Here is a 23,043-nt window from a genome sequence, read left to right as displayed (position 1 = left end):
TGCTGATAAATTGTTAATTGCTAACACCACCACCATGTTATCGCAGTGGAAACAAACCTTTTTATCCCTGAGCCTGTCCCCCCAAATGGTCACCGCAACCAAGATGGGGAACAGCTCGAGCAGGTCTAGATTCCGCGTAAGACCACTGATCACCCAGCTGTCCGGCCAGTTCCCCACACACCATTGACCTCCTGCATACGCGCCAAGACCACCGGACCCTGCCGCGTCAGTAAACAGCTCCAACTCGCACATATCCTGTACCGGTGACATCCACAACGATTTACCATTATACTGCCCGAGGAACGCATCCCAGACCTGCAGATCCGCCCTGTGATCCAACCCAATCCTCACAAAATGATGGGATGCCCTGATACCCGCCGTCGCTGCCGCCAATCGCCTACTAAAAATTCTACCCATTGGCATAATCCTACAGGCAAAGTTCAACTTCCCCAGCAGCGACTGGAGATCGCGCAAAGTGATCTTCTTCAATCGGCAAGCCCGCCTCACCTCATGCTGCAATGGCAGTAACTTATCCTCAGGATTCCTGCACTCCATTGCAACTGAATCAATTTCGATCCCTAAAAAACAGATGGTAGAGACCGGGCCCTCAGTTTTACCAGGCGCCAGAGGGATTCCAAAATCCGTCACAACCTTCTGCAAGGAATACAATAAGTTACCGCAAACAGGGGAACCGCTAGGGCCGACACACAAAAAATCATCAAGATAATGTATTAATGAATCCACCCCGGCTACGCCCTTCGTCACCCATTCCACGAAACTACTAAATGCCTCGAAGTATGCGCAAGAAAGAGAGCACCCCATTGGAAGACACCTATCGACATAAAACCCCCCGTTCCAGAAGCAACCCAACAGCCGTTGGCTCTCTGGATGTACCGGCAGAGAGTGAAAAGCCGCCTCGATGTCAGTCTTTGCCAACAATGCCCCGGGCCCCGCTTCCCGCACTAACGCCACCGCTTTGTCAAATGACGTGTAAACAACCGAGCATAAGTCGTGATCTTTCCCATCATTCACCGACGATCCCCTGGGAAAAGACAAATGCTGAATCAAACGGAATTTATGAGGCTCCCGCTTTGGCACAACTCCCAAGGGGGATACCACTAGATTCTCTATCGGCGGCTCGACAAAAGGCCCGGCCATGCGACCCAACGAAACTTCTTTCAAAAGTTTTCCCGAAACGACCGCCGAGTGCAGATGCGCCGACTTAAGGTTGCGCCGTGTAACTGGAATCTCATATGGAGGAGGGGGGATAACAAAACCAAACAAAAACCCCTCATAAATTAACTTGGCTGCAACTCTATTCGGATATTCACTTAGATACGGGGCCATCCTTTCCACCCTCACCGGCGACCGCCCCTTGACCAACGGAGGAGGACTGAGGGCCTGACCGCCTCCCTTTTCGCATACATTTTGCGGCCCCATGCGAGGAGCCGTTGCACTCCGAACAGACATGCTTACATTTACACGTGGCACCGAACTTACATTGGCCATCATTGAATTGCCAGCAGAACCCAAGTTTCGACCCAGAGCCCTGTCCGGACTGACTAGACTGACCACCTTGGCCAACGCTCCCGGGAAAGGACTGCTTAACCGGGGCTGTAACCCGTAACCACAGCGCAATATCCTTTTGATACCACCGGATCACCGGCCGGTCCGCCTTCCGCTGGTGAAATTGCTCATCGTACTGCAACCACGCCTGACCCCCATACGCCCGATAGGCCTCCCCAATAGCATCAAAATAACAAAACAACGCCGAGCAATTTTCCGGCGCCTTTTCCCCGATCACGCTTGCCAAAATAGCAAACACTTGCGACCAATTGACGAACGTCTGCGGGATAAGCCTATACCGCCGACATTCCTCTTCCTCCTTCTTACTCTCATCCCGCTTGCCCTTATCCAAATTGAATTTTGCAAGCGGCAGAAGAGAAAAAATTTCCACGTACTCATCCTTCCAAATCCATTCACGGACCTCCTGCTTAAGGTGAGCCCCTAAAGGGCCCTCAAAGCAGACGTAAACCTGGCCCCGAGCACGATCATCAAGCCAAATTCTATACACATCCTTCTGCACCTCGGTTTGGACAGACACTGCTACAGCTTCTTTGGACACCCCCGGAACCTCACCAACCATTGACCGTGACTGTACATCACGAGGACCTTCCCAGACCACCACCGGGGACCCCGCCGGAACTACAGGCGCCGCTGCCCTATCTAAGCGCCCGACTAACTCGCACAAATAACCCACTAAATCCGATAAGCCATCGCGCCCGACAACGCCACTACCGACAGCCGATACCTCCGCGCTCGCTGCCCCACCCCCAACACCCGACATGAAAATTGCTGGATACGGTAAAGTAGGAGTTACACACTCACCAGGCTGCCCAGGCGCTGTGTTCCCGCCAGCCGGAAAATTCTGACCGCGCTGCGTCTCATCCAGCTCTCCATCCTCCAGATCCTCTCTCGCTACCGACTGGTAATCGCACCGACATCTCCGACACGGGGATCCCGGCACGCTGGCAGAGGGGCCGACAACCTGCCGCCCAACTGCAGGGACCCAGACTTCCGACCGGACCTGTTGCCTCGTCGTCGTCGCTGATCTTGGCGTCCTCACCGATGCTCTTGAGGAAGCCTGCCCCCTGGCCGGAACATCACCATGCGGGGCGGCCGTGGACTGCACTCCGAACACTGCGTCTGAAGGTGGAGGCGTGACAGGGAGCCCGGCCTGCGACTCCCTGTTAACCGCCGAGCCCCGTCGCGGCTGGGGATTCCTGCCAGGAAGCAGGCCCTGGGAGGAGGCGCCCGTCCCAGCAGCCTGGCCTGCAGCGTCCTTAGAAGGGTTCCCCTTACGACGCCGGGCCCGCGGGGCCACATCTGGACTCAAGCGTTCGGGTGGGCGGGACCTCCGGGAGCGGCGGGGTGACCGAGCCTGAGCAACCGCCACTCCCGACGACGTCCTCTGCTTTATTGTAGCAGGGGCAGCAAGTATCAGCTCTCCCCCCACCGCCATGTCACCAGCGTCTGAGAGGGGGGCGGGGGAGGGGAGCGCGTCCGTGCTAACTGGCGACACAGAGCGCCGGGCTCGGTGCGAAGACGGGCCCGCCTGAGGGATCCGGGCCAGCGCCGCCACTGTCTCCTCCAGCCATCCCGGATCATGATACGCAGCTGCTGCCCGCAGCTGATCGAGGAGTGTGACCGGAGACGCCCTTACAGGTAAGCAAGAGCAGGGGAGCTAACTATTTTACCTGTTGTTCCTCCCGCTGCTTTCGGCTCAATGCCGAAAACAGCGGGAGGAACAGTCACCACACCCCGACTCCTCCCTTCTCCGTCTCTTCCCCCTCCCTGCCTCCACTAACCCTATTCCCTCCTATTGGCTGACCCTCCCTCCTATGGCAGTCATGGAGGCTTACCGTTAAGCCCTCCGTGCTGCCGTCCAGCCTCCTCTTTAATTGTAAAAAAAAATGCATTTCTGTGTTTTTTTTAAAATAATGTAACTTTTTTTTAACCCCATAGGGGGATTTTTGATTTTGATTTTTTAACTTTACTGTACTGGCATATAGCTACATGCCAGTACATTAGCCTCTGTACTGATTATACACAGGCAGTTGATAGGGCATTCCGGAGTATGCTCTAACAACAGGAAATATAGTCAGACAGCCCTGGTGTCCTTCAATGGACTTTCATTTCCTGTGACGCGATAAAAGGGGCGTGTCCCATTCTCATTTTCACTTTGAATGTTGCGGTCAGCTTTGATCGCGGCATTCAAGGAGTTAACAGTGGAGAGAAGAGGTTTCTCTTATCTCCGCTGTTAGAGCGGGCCTGCGGCTGTGTATTACAGCCGTTGCCCTGCTTCTCATCATGGCACCACACTGGAATGACGGCTCGACTGTAAGCTGGTCCTGTGTGTCTCTGATAACCAGGATCCAGCTAATAACGATCATATCTAAGTTCATAAGAGACACGGAGGCCCTACTTTCAGCCGAGCCGTCAGTCCAGCAGACCTGACGGAATCGACTTTGACTATAGCTTCTATGTATACAGGATCGTAAAAAGTAAAAAATAATTTTTAATTGAAGTGAATTTAAAAGTTGCTTTAAATCAGGACAGGGTCTGTTACTGAGGAATGGCTCATAGCAAATGTGGTACCAAAAAGCGAGCCCGGAAACTATAGACCTTTAGGTTTAAACTCCATTGTGGGTAAAAGATTTAAGGAGTTTCTAAGAGATTCTATTCTGGAGTATCTCATTAAAAAGAAACTGTTAACGCAGCCTAAGCCTGGGATTATGAGGGATCGGTCCTGTCAAACCATTCTGATTAGCTTCTATGAGGAGGTCAGTTCTAGACTGCACCTGGGTAAGGCTGTGGATGTGGTGTATCTAGACTTTTCAAAGGCCTGTAACACTTTGCCGCATAAAAGGTTGTTGCATAAAATGAAAATGCTGTGAATGGGGGAAAATATGTGTAATTGGGTTAACAACTGGCTCGGTAATACAAAACAGAGCAGTGAGACTATGGAACTATCTATCACAGGATGTTACATAGTTAGTACAGTCGAAAAAAGACATTTGTCCATCAAGTTCAACCAAAGGATGGGAGGAAGGGAAGGGATGGGAGAAATGATAGAACTTTGTTTTACCCCCTATTGATCCTGAGGTAGGTTTAATCCGACTAGATCAACATTCAAACAAGAATTTTCTTCATATTGACATAGAAGCTGATATGTTTTTGTTTTAGGAAATTATCTAAGCCTTTTTTAAAACCATCCACTGATCCCGCTGTGACCAGCTCTGCTATTCCACAGATTCACTGTTCTCACAGTAAAGAACGCTTGTCGCCTCTGCAGATAAAACCTTTTTTTCTCCAGACTGAGGGAGTGCCCCCTTGTCTTTTGAGGGGGTTTTACATGGAACAGGTTTTCACTATATTTCTAGTATCGGCCATTCATATATTTATATAAGTTTATCATGTCCCCCCTTAGTCGTCTCTTTTCAAAGCTAAATAGGTTTAATTATTTTAATCTTTCCTCATAACTTAGATTCTCCATGCCCATTATTGGCTTCGTTGCTCTTCTTTGTATTTTTTCCAACTCCAGGGCATCCTTTTTAAGAACTGGAGCCCAGAACTGAACTGTATATTCTAGATGAGGCCGCACTAATGCTTTGTAAAGTGGTAATATTATATCCCTGTCCCGCGAGTCAATGTCCCTTTTAATACACAACAATATCTTGCTGCCCTTTGAAGCAGCTGATTGACATTGCATGCTGTTATTTAGTTTATGATCTACAAGTACACCCAGATCCTTCTCAACAAGTGACTCCCCCAGTGTAGCTCCCCCTAGGACATATGATGCATGCAGGTTGTTGGTACCCAGATGCATAACTTTACATTTATCTACATTAAACCTCATTTGCCAAGTGGATGCCCAAACACTCAGCGTGTCCAAATTGGTTTGTAATTTATAATTGAATAATAGTGGTCCCAGCACTGAACCCTGGGGTACACCACTTATAACCGGTGACCATTGAGAGTAGGAATCATTGACCACAACACTCTAGATACGGTCCTTAAGCCAATTTTCAATCCAATTACAAACTATATTTTCTAAACCTATAGACCTTTATTTACCCATAAGACGTCTTTGAGGGACAGTGTCAAATGCCTTGTCCACACAGTAGGATTATCGTTTGGACTAGTTTGGATCTTTTTTAAACCATACCTTTTTAAACCTTATCAACTATGTAACTATGTAACTCTGCACATCATGAACTTTTATTTTTTAGGAGTTGTTGAGCGTCTTAGACTGGGCTGGGCTCAGACCTTTAACCCCTTAAGGACGCAGCCTAGTTTTGGCCTTAAGGCTCAGAGCCCATTTTTCAAATCTGACATATTTCACTTTATGTGGTAATAACGTCGGAAAGCTTAAACCTATCCAAGCTATTCTGAGATTGTTTTCTCGTGACACATTGGGCTTCATGTTCGTGGTAAAATTTGGTCGATATATTCAGTGTTTATTGGTGAAAAATTGCAAAATTTAGAGAAAATTTTGAAAAAATTGCATTTTTCAGAATTTAAATGCATCTGCTTGTAAAACAGACGGTTATACCACCCAAAATAGTTACTAGTTCACATTTCCCATATGTCTACTTTAGATTGGCATCGTTTTTTGAACATTCTTTTATTTTTCTTGGGCGTTACAAGGCTTAGAACATAAACAGCAATTTCTCATATTTTTAAGAAAATTTCAAAAGCCTTTTTTTTAAGGTACCTCTTGAGTTCTGAAGTGGCTTTGTGGGGCCTATGTATTAGAAACCCAGATAAAACACCCCATTTTAAAAACTAGTCCCCTCAAAGTATTCAAAACAGCAGTTAGAAAGTTTTTTAACCCTTCAGGCATTTCACAGGAATTAAAGCAAAGTGGAGGTGAAATTTGCAAATTTCATTTTTCTTGCTGAATTTCAATTTTATTCATTTTTTTTTCTGTAACACAGAAGGTTTTACCAGAAAAACACTACTAAATATGTATTGTCCAGATTCTGCAGTTTTTAGAAATGTCCCACATGTGGCCCTACTGCGCTCGTGGAATAAAACACAAGCCCTAGAAGCAAAGAAGCACCTAGTGCATTTTGAGTCCTCTTTTTTATTAGAATATATTTTAGGCAGCATGCCAGGTTTGAAGAGGTGTTGAGGTGCCAAAACAGTAGGAATCCCCCACTAGTGACCCCATTTTGGAAACTACACCCCTCAAGGAATTCATTTAGAGTTGTTGTTACCATTTTGACCGCACAGTTTTTTCACAGCACGTATTTGAATTGGGCTCTGAAATGAAAAAAATGACATTTTTTCCAATAAAATGTCATTTGTGATCAAAATTTCTTAGTTTCACAGGAAACAAAATACCCCATTTTGTTGCCCAATTTGTCCTTAGTGTGGCAATACCCCATTTGTGGTGATAAACTGCCGTTTGGGCCCATGGGAGGGCTCAGAAGGAAAGGAGCGCTATATGTTTGTTGGAGTCCAGATTTTGTTGGATTGGTTTTCGGGTGCCATGTCGCATTTGCAGAGCCTCAGAGGTATCAAAGCAATGGAAACCCACCAAAAGTGACCCCATTTTGGAAACTACACCCCTCAAGGAATTCATTTATGGTTGTTGTTAGCATTTTGACCACACAGTTTCTTCACAGCACCTATTTCAATTGGGCTGTGACATTAAAAAAATGACATTTTTTCCAATAAGATGTAATTTTTACCAAAATTTCTTATTTTCACAGGGAACAAAATACTCAATTTTGTTGCCCAATTTCTCCTGAGTGCATCAATACCCCATTTGTGGCAATAAACTGCCGTTTGGGCCCATGGGAGGCCTCAGAAGGGAAGGAGCGCTGTGTGTTCTTTGGAGTACAGATTTTGCTGGTTTGGTTTTCGGGTGCCATGTCGCATTTGCAGAGCCCCAGAGGTATCAAAGCAATGGAAACCCACCAGAAGTGACCCCATTTTGGAAACTACACCCCTCAAGGAATTCATTTATGGGTAATTTGACCATTTAGACTCCATAGTTTCTTCACAAAACTTATTTGAATTGGGCTGGGAATTAAAAAAATATATATTTTTTCCAATAATATGTAATTTTAGCTCAAAAATTCTTATTTTCACAAGAAATAAAATACTCCATTTTGTTGCCCAATTTGTCCTGAGTGCGGCAATACCCCATTTGTGGTGATAAACTGCCGTTTGGGCCCATGGGAGGGCTCAGAAGGAAAGGAGCGCTGTGTGTTCTTTGGAGTACAGATTTTGCTGGATTGGTTTTCGGGTGCTATGTCACATTTGCAGAGCCCCAGAGGTATCAAAGCAATAGAAACCCACCACAAATGACCCCATTTTGCAAACTACACCCCTCAAGGAATTCATTTATGGGTGTTGTGACCATTTTGACCCCATAGTTTTTTCAACAGAACTTATTTGAATTGGGCTGGGAATGAAAACAAAATAATTTTTTTCAAATAATATGTAGTTTGGGCTGAAAATTTCTTATTTTCACAAGAAACAAAATACCCCATTCTGTTGCGCAATTTGTTCTGAGTGCCGCAATACCCCATTTGTTGTGATAAACTGCCGTTTGGGCCCATGGGAGGGCTCAGAAGGAAAGGACCACCATTTTGCCTACTGGGGATTTTCTAGTGCGAAGTCATGTATGCAGAAGCCCCTGAGGTACCAGTACAGTTGAAACCCGCAAGAAGTGACCCCGTTTTAAAAACTACACCCTTAAGGCATTCATCTAGAGGTGTAGTGAGCATTTCGACCGGAGACCTACACCCCATAAACTGTAATGTGGGTTCTCCCGGGTATGGCAATACCCTACATGTGCCTGTTATCAGCTGCCTGGACACACAGCAGGGCTCAGAGGGGAAAGACGAGGGGGGATAAGCTGTGCGGAGGGCATCAGGGTAAATTATAAACCAAGGGATGTATGATAAATTTTAAAACACTTTCATACAGAGCTCTGGTTTTTCGGGACACGTGTCACATTGATATATTGTGTCATCCCTTATCGCCCTCTTATAGTAGACTTTGCACCTCTTTTGACTTTTTCCCTTCTTGCCAGTTTGGGGAACTTCTCCTGGAAAGTGTTGCCCTGGTACGATGCGTGTGGCCTCGCTTCCAGAAGTACTGGGTGCCCCCCCTTCTTGGTCCCTAAAGATTAGGTTCTTGATAATCACCTCTTGAAATTCCAGGAAAGTTCCCGTCTGCACTGTACATCGATGTAGCACGTACGCATTGTACAAAGCCATCTGTATGATGTGCCCGGCCAGCTTCTTATACCACACCGCATGGCACTGTAGGGCTTCAGGGCTTGATCTTACAAGTCCACCCCTCCCATGTACCTATTGTAGTCCAGGATGCAGTCTGGTTTGGGGGTGGCCTTTCCTTAATATATCCTAAATCTGTAGGTATGCCCTGATGCACTCTCACAGCTTATACATCTTCACGCCATACCTTGCCCTCTTACCCAGCAGGTATTCGCAGAAATGAACCCTCCCTTTAAAATGTACCAGGGACTCATCAATAGAAATACACTTCTCGGGGGTGTATGCTTGGGAAAACCGGGCACTGGAACGGTCTAATAGGGGTCTCCGTTTATACAAACGGTCAAAACTGGGGTCATCTCGGTGTGGGCACGGCTCATTATCAGTATAATGTAAGAAGCCAAGTATTGCCTCATTTATTTATTTTTTTAGGTTCCAGTTCAGTTCTGAAGTTGCTTTGAGGGGCCCATATATTAGAAACCCCTATCAAATACCCCATTTTAGAAACTAGACCCCTCAAAGTATTCACAACAGCATTTAGAAAGTTTATGAACCCTTTAGGTGTTTCACAGAAATTTAGAGCAAAGTAGAGGTGAAATTTACATTTTTTTTTTTGTCAGAAAATCCTCTTTATACCATTTTTTTTATAACACAAAAGGATTTACCAGAGAAACGCAACTTAATACTTATTGCCCAGATTCTGCAGTGTAGAGAAATATCCCACATGTGGCCCTAGTGCGGTAATGGACTGAAGGAGCGGCCTCCGAAGCAAAGGAGCACCTAGAGGATTTTGAAGCCTCTTTTTTATTAGGCAGCATGTCCGGTTTGAAGAGGTCTTGTGGTGCCAAAACATTGGGAACCCCCCAAAAGTGACCCCATTTTGGAAACTAGACCCCTTGAGGAATCCATTGTAGTTTTCTTGGGGTGCATGCGGCTTTTTGATCAGTTTTTATTCTATTTTTAGGTGGCGTGGTGACTAATAAACAGCAATTCTACTATTGTTTTTTATTCTTTTTTTTTTACTGCGTGCACCGTGCGCTATAAATGACATATTCACTTTATTCTGCGGGGCGATACGATTACGGCGATACCAGATGTTTATAGGTTTTTTTTATGTCTTATGGCGTTTGCACAATAAAATAAGTTTTGTAAACAATCATTCACTTTTTGTGTTACCTTATTCTAAGAGCCAGAACTTTTTTATTTTTCAATCAATAAAGCCGTGCGAGGACTTATTTTTTGCGTAACGAACTGTAGTTTCGATCAGTACCATTTTTCGGTACATGCGACTTTTTGATCTCTTTTTATTCCATTTTTTGGGAGGTGAAGTGACCAAAGAATTGTGATTGTGGTACGGTTTATTATTATTTTATTTTACGGCGTTCACCGTGCGGGATAAATAACGAAATACTTTTGTAGTTCAGGCCGTTACGGACGCGGCGATACCAATTATGTATAGTTTATTTGTTTGTTTATATATTTTTATTAATAATAAAGGACTGATAAGGGAAAAAGGGGGATTTTTACTTTTATTACTTTTAAATCTTTTATTTTCTTATTTTTACACATCTTTTTTTAACTTTTTTTTTACTTTATTACTTTGTCCCACTAGGGGACATGAGGGCAGGAGACCCTGATCGCTATTCTAATACACTGCACTACATGCGTAGTGCAGTGTATTAGAACTGTCAGCTACTCACTGACAGCAAGCATAGTGGGTCCTGACTAAGTCAGGACCCACTAGGCTTCCGTCTATGGCATAGCCGGACGCCATTGTTTGGTGTCCGGTTACCATAGTCACCATCGCCGGCCGCTATCGCTTACCAGGCCGGCGATGGCAGCTTAACCCCTAAAAAGCCGCTATCTCTATAGAACGCGGCTTTTAAGGGGTTAATCAGCGGGGACACAGCGATCGGTCCCCGCTGTAGGAGCTGTGACAGCTGCTGAACAAGACAGCAGCGTCACAGCTCCTGTATGTGTCGGGAGGACGGCCGAAACGGCCGTTACTCCCGTGACGTACTATTACGTCATGGAGCGCGAACGATACAGCTGCCATGACGTAATAGTACGTCAGGGAGCGGGAAGGGGTTAACCACAAACTGTGATGGTGATAGATCAGCTTTTATTGATATTCTTGTTTTATATCATAACAGCTTCAACCCTTTAATCACTGCCGATACGCCTTTTCACGGCGGTCATTAAGGGGCTTTATTTTAGGCCGCTGCCTTTTCACAGCGACCTAATAAACGACCTGCACGGGTGTCCCGTGCAGGCTGGAGCTGGGGCTCGGCTGTCTGATGACAGCCGGGCTCCTGCTCTAACGGTAGCGATCAAAGTTGACTTAGATCATGGCCGTTTAACCCCTCAAATGCCGTGGTCATTAGCGAACGCTGCATTTGAGTTGTTTACAGAGGGAGGGAGCTCCCTCTGTCACCCATCGCATTTGCGGGCATCCGATGGCTAACAAAGGCCCCCAGGTCTGCCCTGGCTATATACCTATTAGGACGTGCCGGATACCTGTCAATATTATACTGACAGGCAGTAATGCTTTGGTATAATAAGTATACCAAAGCATTATATCTGCGATCTAAAGATCACATAGTGAAGTCCCCTAGTGGGACTGAAAAAATAATTAATGTGAAATAAAAATTAATAAAAAGGTGCACATAAAAAAAATAAAACCATTTTTTATCCATTAAAAAATAGTTTTATTTAGTAAAAGTGTAAAAATAAACTAAAAACGACACATATATGGTATCCCTGTAATCGTAATGACCCAAAAAATAGAGTTAGCAACGGCAAAATTGCTATTTTTTCCCATTCACCCCTAAAAAATTATAATAAAAGGTTAATCAATAAGTCCCATCTACCCCAAAATGGTAGCAATGAAGTCCCGCAAAAAACAAGCCCTCATATGGTGACATTGACGGGAAAATAAAAAAGTTAAGGCTCTTGGAAAGCAGCGATGTAAAATAAAATTATTTTAGTTCAAAAGTGTTTTTATTGTGCAAAAGTAGTAAAACATAAAAAACCTATACATATGTGGTATCATTGTAATCGTACCGACCCATAGAATAAAGGTAACATGTTATTTACGCCGCACGGTAAACGACGTAAATGTAAAATGCATAGAACAATGGCTAAATTGCTGGGGTTTTTTTATATCCCCCCCCCCCCAAAAAAAAGTTAATAAAAGTTAATAAAAAAATTCTATATACCCCAAAACAGTGCCATTGAAAAATACAACTCAAGCCACAAAAAACAAGTCCTCATACAGCCATGTCCACGTGAAAATAAAAAAGTTATAGCTTTTTGAATGTGACGATGGAAATACACAAAAAATAGCTTGAACATTAGGGCCCAGAATGCAAGCAGGGGGAAGGGGTTTATTTACTGTGTATACTCATACCTCCCAACTTTTGAATTCAGAAAAGAGGGACATTTTAAGCCACACCCCTAACCACGCCCAATATCCTGCATAAACACATCAAATCAAGGCCAGATCCTTCTGCAAATAACATGCGCACATTCTCACTGCGGATCTTTAAACTGTCTGGATATCACAGATATTATGGATCCGCTTATATCGTCTTTATGTTACTTTTCCTTTCTTGGGTATAACATTTGCTCATCACGGCGACCCCCTCTGACGTGCCATCGTCCCCCCGTGGCGCGATCGCGGGGTGCTGATGGTTGGCATGGCAGTTTGGGGGCCTGAAGTAGGCCCCCAGGCCATCTTTGTACTCCTATGAAGCTCTGCTTCCAGTAGGCTTCATAGGAGACTGTCAGTATCACAATATACTGCAATACATTAGTATTGCTGGTGCAAGTCTCCTAGGGAGATTAGTAAAAAAAAGTCAAATACATTTAAATAAAGTTTTTTTAATCTAAACATTTTTTTTTATTAAAAGTTTAAAAAAAAAAAACCTTTTCCCATTTTCCCCTAAGCACAATGTAAGAAATAAAATTGACATAACTGGTATTGCCGCGTCCGTAAAAGTCTGAACTATTACAATATAACATTATTTAACCCTTAAAAATAAAAATTAAATGCTAAAATCGCTGTTTTCAGGATAATTCATCTCCCCCAAAAAAGAAAATAAAAGTGATCATGTACCCCAAAATGGTACCAATGGAAACTACAGCTCTCACTGCAAAAAATAAGCCCTCATACCGTTCAATCGACAGAAAAAAAAAGTTATGGCTCTCAGAATATGGAGATAAAACACACATTTTTTTTTTTAACAAATAGTGCTTTCCTTGTAAAATTATTAAAACATAAAGAAAACTATACAAATGTGGTATCACCGTAAAGGTATTGACCCAAAGAATAAAGCTAACATGCTGTTTTTACCGCGAGGTGAACGCCGTAAATAGGAATCACGTTTTTTTTCCCATTCCACCCCACAAATAAATTTTTCCTACTTTCCCACTACATTATATCGTACAATAAATGGTTCTGTAAGAATCTACAACTCCTCAAGCAAAAAACAAGCCCTCAAATGGCTATATCGACAGAAAAAGAAAAAAGTTATGGCTTTTGGAACGTGGGGAGAAAAAAACAAAAGTGAAAATCCAAAAATTGGCTGCGACGGAAACGGGTTGAACTGCAATATAAAAAAAAAATGATCTATTTATCTTTACTTTTTAAAACATTTAAAACTGTGAGTTAAAAAACTGTGCACTATACAGACACAGAAAATGTGGTAAACAATTCATATAGAAATGGGTATTAAGTTCCTTTTATCTTCCCCTCTTTAGCCTCCATCCGCAAACCCCTTTAAAGGCCCTGTTCACACCTGCGTCGGTGTGCTCCATTCTTCTACTCCATCAGAGGAGCACAACAAGGGAATAACAGAAGCAACGATTCCATTGCACATCGGACACCGCCGGCGGCAGATGGAACCCATTGACGTTAATGTCGGGTGTCCATGATTTTACATGCTGCGCTATTGTATCCAGTAATCCCTCCTAGATCTGCGGCATACACCCCTAACGGAGCCTCCAGCGCAGGTGTGACCATGGCCTTAGGGTGTATTCACACGGTGCGGTTTTGCCGCATTTTTTGTGGCACGGCCAAAAACCGCATTGGAAGCGCATGCGGTTTTAATGCAATTTGCCGCTATTTTGCAAATCGCCGTAAAAATGCATGCATTTTTTGGTGCGTTTTTCAGCTGCGGGGTAAAAAACGTGGCACAACTGCACCGTGTGAATACATACAAAGGCTACATGCACACGTTGCATAACTTTCTGTGGAAAATACACATCAAAACCGCAGGAAATTCACAGGTAAAAACCGCACCTAATCGTGTGTTTTTTTATGCGTTTTTAGGTACGGTTTTTACATTTTGATGCATAAATAGGTACGTTTTCATGCTGCTGGTTTTCATGCGTTTTTCTTTAGAAATAGTCAGATACAATTCGCAAGCAGAAACGCAAGTAGAAAATGCAGCCACATCAAAAAATGCATTAAATCGCTGTAAAACAGTTTATTTTTATATGTGGGTAGTGAAATACATTAGAAAAGAATATATTACTGTGTCCGCTGACTTTCTCTTTCTCTCTCTTTGTTTTTTTCTTGTTTTTTTAAGCAGCAAACCTCCTTTACCAAAAAGAGACAATACAAAAAAAAAAAAAAATGAAGACAGAGAGCTAAAGGAATTGAGAAGCAAATTCAAGGTATTATAATGACCAACTACATAAATAGTGACTGATGTATATAGTATGATACTGGCATACTCTTCAGATCCATCAGAACAAAGTATAGCCTAAGGCTCTATTCACAAGACAGGGTCTGAGTGTCAGTCAATATAAACATATTGATTTTTCACCCATTTTGCATCCGTTTTTTCCCTGTCCATATTAAAAACAGATGAATTTAATTTGTCAATTTTTTGCCACGCACTTCCCTCTGTAGATAATGCCACACAGCCCCCTGTAGATACTGCCACAGCTCCCTGTAGATAATGCCACACACTGCCCTCTGTAGATAATGCCACACTGCCCCCTGTAGGTACTGCCACACAGCCCCCTGTAGATAATGCCTTATACTGCCCTCTGTAGATAATTCCACACAGCCTCCTGTAGATACTGCCACAGCGCCCCTGTATATAGTACCACACAGCCCCTCTGTAGGTAGTGCCATACAGTCCCCTGTAGGTAGGGCCACGTAGCCCCCATCTAGGTATTGTGACACAGCCCGTCTGTAGGTAGTGTCACACAGTCCACATAGCACCCCCATAGATGGCACCTCCCTTTCCTATAGATAGCGTCAGGGACTTCTTCGGGAGCGGAATCACTGGCCACAGCGTCGTCCTCTGTGGCCGGGGATTCCACTTCAGGAGAAGTCCCTGACGTCACTGTCCATATATGGACAGTGACGTCAGGGACTTCTCCTGGAGGGGAATCACCGGCCACGGTGTCGGCCGCTGTGGCCAGGGATTCCTCTTCAGGAGTAGAGGTCCGCTCCTGGAGAAGTCCCTGACGTCACTGTCCATATATGGACAGTGAAGTCAGGGAATTCTCCTGGAGCGGAATCCACAGCCACAGGATTAGGGATTCCGCTCCTACAGGCTCCTCCTCCTCCGCACTGTGAGGAGGAGAAGAGAGCGAGCGAGCTGCAGAAAGCACGGCCATCACTCGGATCACATCTAAGTGGCAGCCGTGCTTTACACAGCCACATAGACTTCTATGGGAGCCGTGCGGCCAGGAGAACGGCCCAAAATAGGGCATGTTCCATTTTTGGACGTTCCTGTGAATAGCCCCATTTGGGGTCTAATGTTCCTACTACGGCCATTCAAAAGAATGGTCGTCACACGGCTGAGAATCCCTGTCGTATGAATAGGGCCTAACAAAGATAAAACTCTGTCACTTGAGGCTGCTCTTATTATTACAGTAAAATACCTTTAATATAGTATCTAATAATCCAGAAAGTCTGATAATCCAACCCTTGTTTCTAAGGGCATGACCACACGTGGCGGATTTCCTCCGCAACTGTCCGCATCAATGCCGCACAGAATCTGCGTTGCAGATTCTGCTGCGGATCTGCACAAAATGTGCAGTAAATTGATGCGGACTAGCTGCTGCGGACTGCGGTAAAAGTACTTCCCTTCTCCCTATCAGTGCAGGATAGAGAGAAGGGACAGCACTTTCCCTTGTGAAAGTCAAAGAAATTCATACTTACCGCCCGTTGTCTTGGTGACACGTCCCTCCTTCGGCATCCAGCCCGATCTCCCTGGATGACGCGGCAGTCCATGTGACCGCTGCAGCCTGTTATTAGCCTGTGATTGGCTGCAGCCGTCACTTAGACTGAAACGTCATCCTGGGAGGCCGGACTGGAGACAGAAGCAGGGAGTTCTCGGTAAGTATGAACTTCTATTTTTTTACAGGTTGCTGTATATTGGGATCGGTAGTCACTGTCCCGGGTGCAGAAACAGTTACTGCCGATCGCTTAACTCTTTCAGCACCCTGGACAGTGACTATTTACTGACGTCTCCTAGCAACGCTCCCGTCATTACGGGAGCCCCATTGACTTCCTCAGTCTGGCTGTAGACCTAGAAATACATAGGTCCAGCCAGAATGAAGAAATGTCAAGTTAAAAAAGCAAGACGGATCCGCAGCACACATAACATGTGCATGACAGCTGCGGACTTCATTGCGGAAATTAGAATCTCCATTGAAGTCAATGGAGAAATTCCGCCATGAGTCCGCCACTGCTCCGCAACAGACAGAGCATGCTGCGGACACCAAATTCCGCTCCGCAGCCTATGCTCCGCAGCGGAATTTTACGCCTCGTCTAAACGAACACTGCTAAATTAAAGTGTAAGTCAATGGACAAACGGCTCCGCTGCGGATTAACGCTGCGGAGTGTCCGCAGCGGAATTTAAGTGAAATTTCGCCACGTGTGAACCCAGCCGAACAATATATTGTAAAATTTTACAAGACCAGAAGCAGAAGAGAGAGATTTTAGTTTTAATGGGATATTTTATGTTAACATTTAATTTTGTAACGTGTCTCCACTTAAAGTTTTACTGCATTTCATTTCTAGTTTACATTAGGTTTGTATACTTGAAAACAAAAGAATTTGTATTCCTCCTTTCCTCTGTTTAGAAAATTAAGCATATTTGATAGGGTTCTCCTAGGTGCTGTTTAGCCACATAAGATAAGCAATTTTCAATTCATCTTAGGCTGTGTTCACATCAGTCAAAAAATGGAAACCCTACGGAACGGAGACAAACGGAAAACATTTGCAATGGAAGCATTACCATTGAAATCAATGGTAATGCAAATGGAAGCTATGGTTTCCGTTTGCCTTTCCGTTCATGGGTTCCTCGACGTAAATCTGCAACGAAACCCATGACGGAAACCAATGCTGATGTGAACAGGCCCTAAAGGTGCCTTTACACGCTTTAAAATGTAAATAATTTTAAGCAGACACTTTTTATAGTCTAAATCTTCAGGTATGCAAAAAATTCACAAATGTGTGTAAATGCAATCGCTCAATAGTATGGCAATTAAACTGCCAACCTACAACTTCATCGCAATATCGAGGAATATCCACATGTAAACAAGTCGGCCGATTTTTTTCATGGCAAATAGTTGCACGAGCGAATCGTCAAGGTACCCTTATGTATGCCTGTGATTGTTTTTTTTATGGTTTGCTGGATACTCTTGATGCCCATAGAAAAAAAAAGAAATCTCAAATTCACTTTAGTAATAAATTATATAATTTATGGTTAAAGGGGTTTTCCCATCAGAGACATTTATGACATATTCACAGGATATGTCATAAATGTCAGATAGATGCAGGTCCCACCCTATCTCTAGAACTGGGTCCCTTAAACCCGCTCTACCGCTCTGTGCTCCGGCTGACGCGTGTGATTTCCGACCATGAATTAGGAAACAGCGTAGCTCGCTGAGCTACGCTGTTTCTGTAAGTCCCATTGTAGTGAATGGCAGTTACGGAAACAGCGTAGCTTGCATAAATGTCTCTGATGGGAAAACACCATTAATCTAGTACATTTCCCATTTGTAATGCTATTATTTGTTTATAAATGTGCAATTTTCCCTTATAAGGAAGTTTTTAGAGAAACCAGACTAAAAATATCTACTGTGGCAAACCCTGTCTGCATTCACCCTCTTCCCCATAATGTAGCACTAAACATAAAGTGCATAGATTCAACTCAAATCAACTGCCTAGTACAGGACTGGATCAAGGTCTGTGGAGGCATTTCTGACTAAATAATAGTATCAGTGGGGTAACTACCGCGGTAGCAGCCGTAGCGGCTGCTACGGGGCCCGCGGCTCGAGGGGGCCCGTCCCGAAATGCCCCCCCATATGCTCGGTGGCGCCGCTAGCAGCCGTTACTATGGGGCCCACGCCGCCGAGCCTCCAACAAGTATGGGTCGGGCGACACAGGCCCTCTCATACCTGTAGGCGTCCCTAGCACCAGAGGGGGCCCCGGTGCTAGCGACAGGCAAATACATGCATTAGCGCTGAATGGCCCGACCATTCAGCGCCTTACAATGACGCTGATTGGCTAGCTTCCATGCTTGAAAGGCGCTGATTGACGGGGCAAGTCATTCTGCCCCGCCAATCAGCGTTCAGCTCCTGCAGACCCGCTCAGAAGAGAGCAGTATGTAAAGTTTTTGTTTTTTTCTCTGATAAAACTGTTAATGGCATTATCTATAGTGGGGTCTCTATCTACAGGAGGGTCGTCTATATGTGGGCCACTATATACAGGGGGGGTCTATATGTGGGGATGTAAGGCACTAGCTACAGGGGTGGTCTGTATGTGGGGATGTGGGGCACAATCTACAGGGGGGACTATATGTAGGGATGTGGGCCACTATATACAGGGGGGTCTATATGTGGGCCACTATCTACAGGGGGGTCTATATGTGGGGCACTATCTACAGGGTGGTCTATATGTGGCACACTATATACAGGGGGAGCTATATGTGAGACACTATACAGGGGTGGGCTATATGTAGAGCACTATCTATAGGGGAGCTATTTTTTAGGGCACTTTCTATGGGGGTGGGCTATATGTGGGACACTATATACCCTGTGGGTTACCTGTGGGGCACTAGCAACAGGGTGGCTATATGTAGGGCACTGTCTACAGAGGTGGGCTATACGTGGAGCACTACCTATAGGGGAAGCTATATGTAGGACAGCACGGTGGCTCAGTGGTTAGCACTATTGCCTTAGAGCTCTGGAGTGCATATGTGGGCACTATCTACAGGGGCTGTATGTGGGACACTATCTACAGGGGCTTCTATGTAGGTCACTATTTACAGAGGCTCTATGGGGGTCACGATCTACAGGGGGCTATGGGGGCACTATCTACAGGGGGCTCGGTGTGTGTGTGTGTTTGTGTGTGTGTGACAGTGTATGGTACTACTATAATCAGGGACACAGTGTATGGCGATATTATAGTTAGAGGTGCAAGAGGTGTTGCGAATTTTAACTTATAGGTGCAGAAATGTTTTAAAAGTGAGAAGCTAAAGACATCTGAGCGGGAAAACTGCAGAAATGGGTCATGGCCGGTAGAAATCCATCATAGATGTCTGGACCGGAGGGAGAAGAAAAGAACTAGAATCTGAGACGTCACCGGTGAGTCACTTAATGTAAATGTTTATTCTGCCTCTAATCAGCACTGTAGTCACTGTATGATCTGCAGCGAGTAAGATTTTTTTTGTGAAACAGCATCTCCCAGCATATCCTCACCATTATTCGGGCCATGCTGGGAGCTGTAGTTTTACACCGAACAAACCTATACGGCAGGGGCTGCACTAAATTGAGCTGTATTTGTTCTGGTGTTGTATATTTGTACTTATCTTGGTTCTGATGCTGTATGTAAGTACTGAGCTTGGTTCTGGTGCTGTATATACGTATGAGATTGGTTTTGGTGCTGTTTATATATGTAATGAGTTTTGTTCTGGTGCTGTATATATGTACTGAGCTTGGTTCTGGGGATGTATTTATGTACTGAGGTTGGTTCTGGTGCTGTATTTATGTACTGAGGTTGTTCTGGTGCTGTATATATGTACTGAGCTTTGTTCTAGTGCTGTATTTATGTACTGAGCTTGGTTCTGGTGCTGTATTTATGTACTGAGGTTGGTTCTGGTGCTGTATATATGTATGGGCTTGGTTCTAGTGCTGTATTTATGTACTGAGCTTGGTTCTATTTCTGTATATATGTACTGAGCTTTGTTCTGGTGCTGTATATATGTCAGAGCTTGGTTCTAGTGCTGTACTTATGTACTGAGCTTGTTTCTGGTGCTGTCTATGTACTTCGCTTGGTTCTAGTGCTGTATTTATGTACTGATCTTGGTTGTGGTACTGTATTTATGTACTGAGCTTGGTTGTGGTACTGTATATATGTCAGAGCTTGGTTCTGGATCTGTAGTTATATAGGATATATTTCTAATAACAAAATTGCAGGACAGATGGAATTGTTCTCAATTCATTGTATATTTAATGGGAACCTGTCAGGTAGTTTTAACCCCTTGAACCGCCACCATGCAGTAATACATGACCTGACAATATTTCAAAACATTCCCCTGTATGTTGTTTTCAGATGCAGAAAAATCTATAAAATCAACTTTTAAACCAACACACACTATAGGCTAATTACTCATTAAAGGGTCATGGGTCGGTGCCGCTATCCTGGAGAGTCACCTAGTCCTGCCACCAAACCCAACATTCCATGCTTGATTAACATCTGTCTAGCTGTTATACATCACTAACAGTCTCCTCCAACTTTCTCGGATGCGCCACTGCCTTTTGCCTACACACCGTGCAGCGAGGTGTACTCTGCCTGGCTGCACCGCGCATGGATGTACAAGGAAACGGCGAATTACTCATTAAAGGGTCATGCGTCGGTGCCGCTATCCTGAAGAGTCACATAGTCCTGCCTCCAAACCCACCTTTCCATGTTTGAGTGACATCTCCCTGGCTGATACAACTTTCTCGGATGCGCCATTGTCTTGTGGCACTATACACAAGGGGGGGGGACTGTGTGGCACTATACACAAGGGGGAGCTGTGTGGCACTATTCACAATGGGGAGCTGTGTGGCACTTAACACAAGGGGAGCTGTGTGGCACTATACACAAGGGGGAACTGTATGCCACTATTTACAAGGGGGAGGTCTGTGGCTCTATCTACAGGGAGCTGAGTGTGGCACAATCTACAGGAGTCTGTGTGTGGCACTTTCTACTAAAGGGGGGGGGGTTGTGCGGCACTTTCTACTAAGGGGGGGGGGCTGTGTGGCACTATATACAAGAGAGGGGGCCTGTGTGGCACTATATACAGTGGGAGCTGTATAGCGCTATATACAGTGGGGGCTTTATGGCAATATCTACAGGGGGCCGTATGGCACTATCTACAAGGGGGAGGTGGGGGCGCTATCTACAAATGGGGTGTGACACTGTCTATAGGCGGGGCTATATAGCACTGTCTACAGGGGGGCTGTATGGCACATTCTACAGGGGGCACTATTTATAAGGGGGGCTGCTTGTGGAACCCGGGGGGGAGGCCGGTTAAGAGTTTGCTATGGGGCCCAGTCTTTCCTAGTTACGCCTCTGAATAGTATCAAACAGTGGCTAAATAAGAGGCAAAGGCAACCAATCAAAGGCAAATCAGAGTAGCATACAGTGCCCAGATAATAATGACGGTTGAACAAGGAAATGGGTGTGATCCAGCGCAAGAAAAAAGTTGTTCAATGGTATATTAAAATGGAAACTTGTTCCGATTTTATTGAATATAAAAATAAAAACAGGCAGAACTTGCTCCCACAGAGGAAAGGTGGATGTATGAAAGAAGATAGGTGTGTATAGCCTACGCGTTTCAGACGATCTCCTCGTCCTTAGTCATGGCTGAGAATGAATCATAATAATAATGACGGTTGTCAGTGGTCAAGAGCATATGGGAACTGGAGGCCCCAGAACAGTTACCCCTTTTGCCCATGCAAACATGGAACAGAACAGAACATGGAAATATTGGGACTGTAGGTTAGGAACTATCATCAGCTATAATATTTTCATCAAGAAACTATATCCGATTTCCATGAGATTGTCTAACAAACAACAAATATACCAAAAACTGTTCATATTTGGTGAGAGTTATAACTAATTGTCTTTCTAACACTTTAGATTCAAGGTGAAATAAGGGTTTTGACTCGTATGATGGTGGTTCCAAGCGCAGGAAACAAAAGAGGTGGAGGGAAAGACCTGCCAATTAGTAAAGGTGAAATATTTGAAGTAATCCAGTTCACCAATGAAGAAAAACTGTTGTGCCGGAATAATAAAGGCAAATGTACGTATATTTTAGATGCTAAGAATCTTATTTTATGCTATTTTACGTTACCGTGCACTAATGTAGTTATTGAAAAACTCCATTGTCGTGGAAGTAAATTATACTTGTGTAAGAATGCACCAAATATACAGAGCTACCCATTCATCACTGATTCATTCTGCAGGAAGCTCTTTTGGCACAGGAACATAAATTTACATGTCCTAAAATGGCTCCAAAAAGGCTCAAGAAGTGACATGCGCTTCTTTTTCGCAGACGTTTTTTTACGCGGCGGTTTTTCAAAATGCCCGCGTAAAAAAACGCCCCGTCGCAACAGAACACCGTATTTCCCATTGAAATGGGAGGCGTTCTGCTTCCGATGTTTCGGCCGTTTAAAAGCCGTGTGAACATACTGAATGGCACTGTTATAGGACTCACTAGGAATGGCACTGTGAGTATGTTCACACGCAGTGACCAAAAACGTCTGAAAATACAGCTCCTGATTTTCAGACGTTTTTGTAGCAACTCGAGTTTTTCACGGCGTCTTTTACGGCCGTTATTGGAGCTGTTTTTCAATGGGGTCAATGAAAAACGGCTCCAAAAACGTCCCAAGAAGTGACATGCACTTCTTTTTCGTGGGCGTCTTTTTACGTGCCGTATTTTGACAGAGACGCGTAAAATTACACCTCGTGGGAACAGAACACCGTAAAACCCATTGCAAGCAATGGGCAGATGTTTGTAGGCGTATTAGGGGCGTTTTTTCAGGCGTAATTCGAGGCGTAAAACGCCCGAATTATGTCTGAAAACACTGTGTGTGAACATAGCCTTATTGTACACCCTGAGGTGTACACTAAAGTCTTTGGCATTGTATAGGGGTACTGCATCATCAAAGTAACAAATTTTAGCGCCACTCCTTCTGCAAAATCTGGGCC

The 23,043-nt window shown here is 44.6% G+C and overlaps 1 protein-coding gene across 1 annotated transcript in view; it reads left to right on the top strand.

Annotated features, from left to right (window-relative positions):
- Nucleotides 1–23,043, top strand: part of LOC142742095 (uncharacterized) — a 380,698-nt gene that overhangs the window by 346,261 nt on the left and 11,394 nt on the right. Inside the window, exons 12-13 of the mRNA XM_075851566.1 lie at nucleotides 14,405–14,492; nucleotides 21,973–22,135. Coding sequence (XP_075707681.1) covers nucleotides 14,405–14,492; nucleotides 21,973–22,135 — 251 coding nt within the window. The remainder of the gene's footprint in view (nucleotides 1–14,404; nucleotides 14,493–21,972; nucleotides 22,136–23,043) is intronic.

This window comes from Rhinoderma darwinii, chromosome 1 (genome assembly GCF_050947455.1).
Source record: "Rhinoderma darwinii isolate aRhiDar2 chromosome 1, aRhiDar2.hap1, whole genome shotgun sequence".
NCBI lineage: Eukaryota > Metazoa > Chordata > Amphibia > Anura > Rhinodermatidae > Rhinoderma > Rhinoderma darwinii.
The sequence above is the reverse complement of the archived record's forward strand: the minus strand, read 5'-3'. Positions and strand labels throughout refer to the sequence as shown.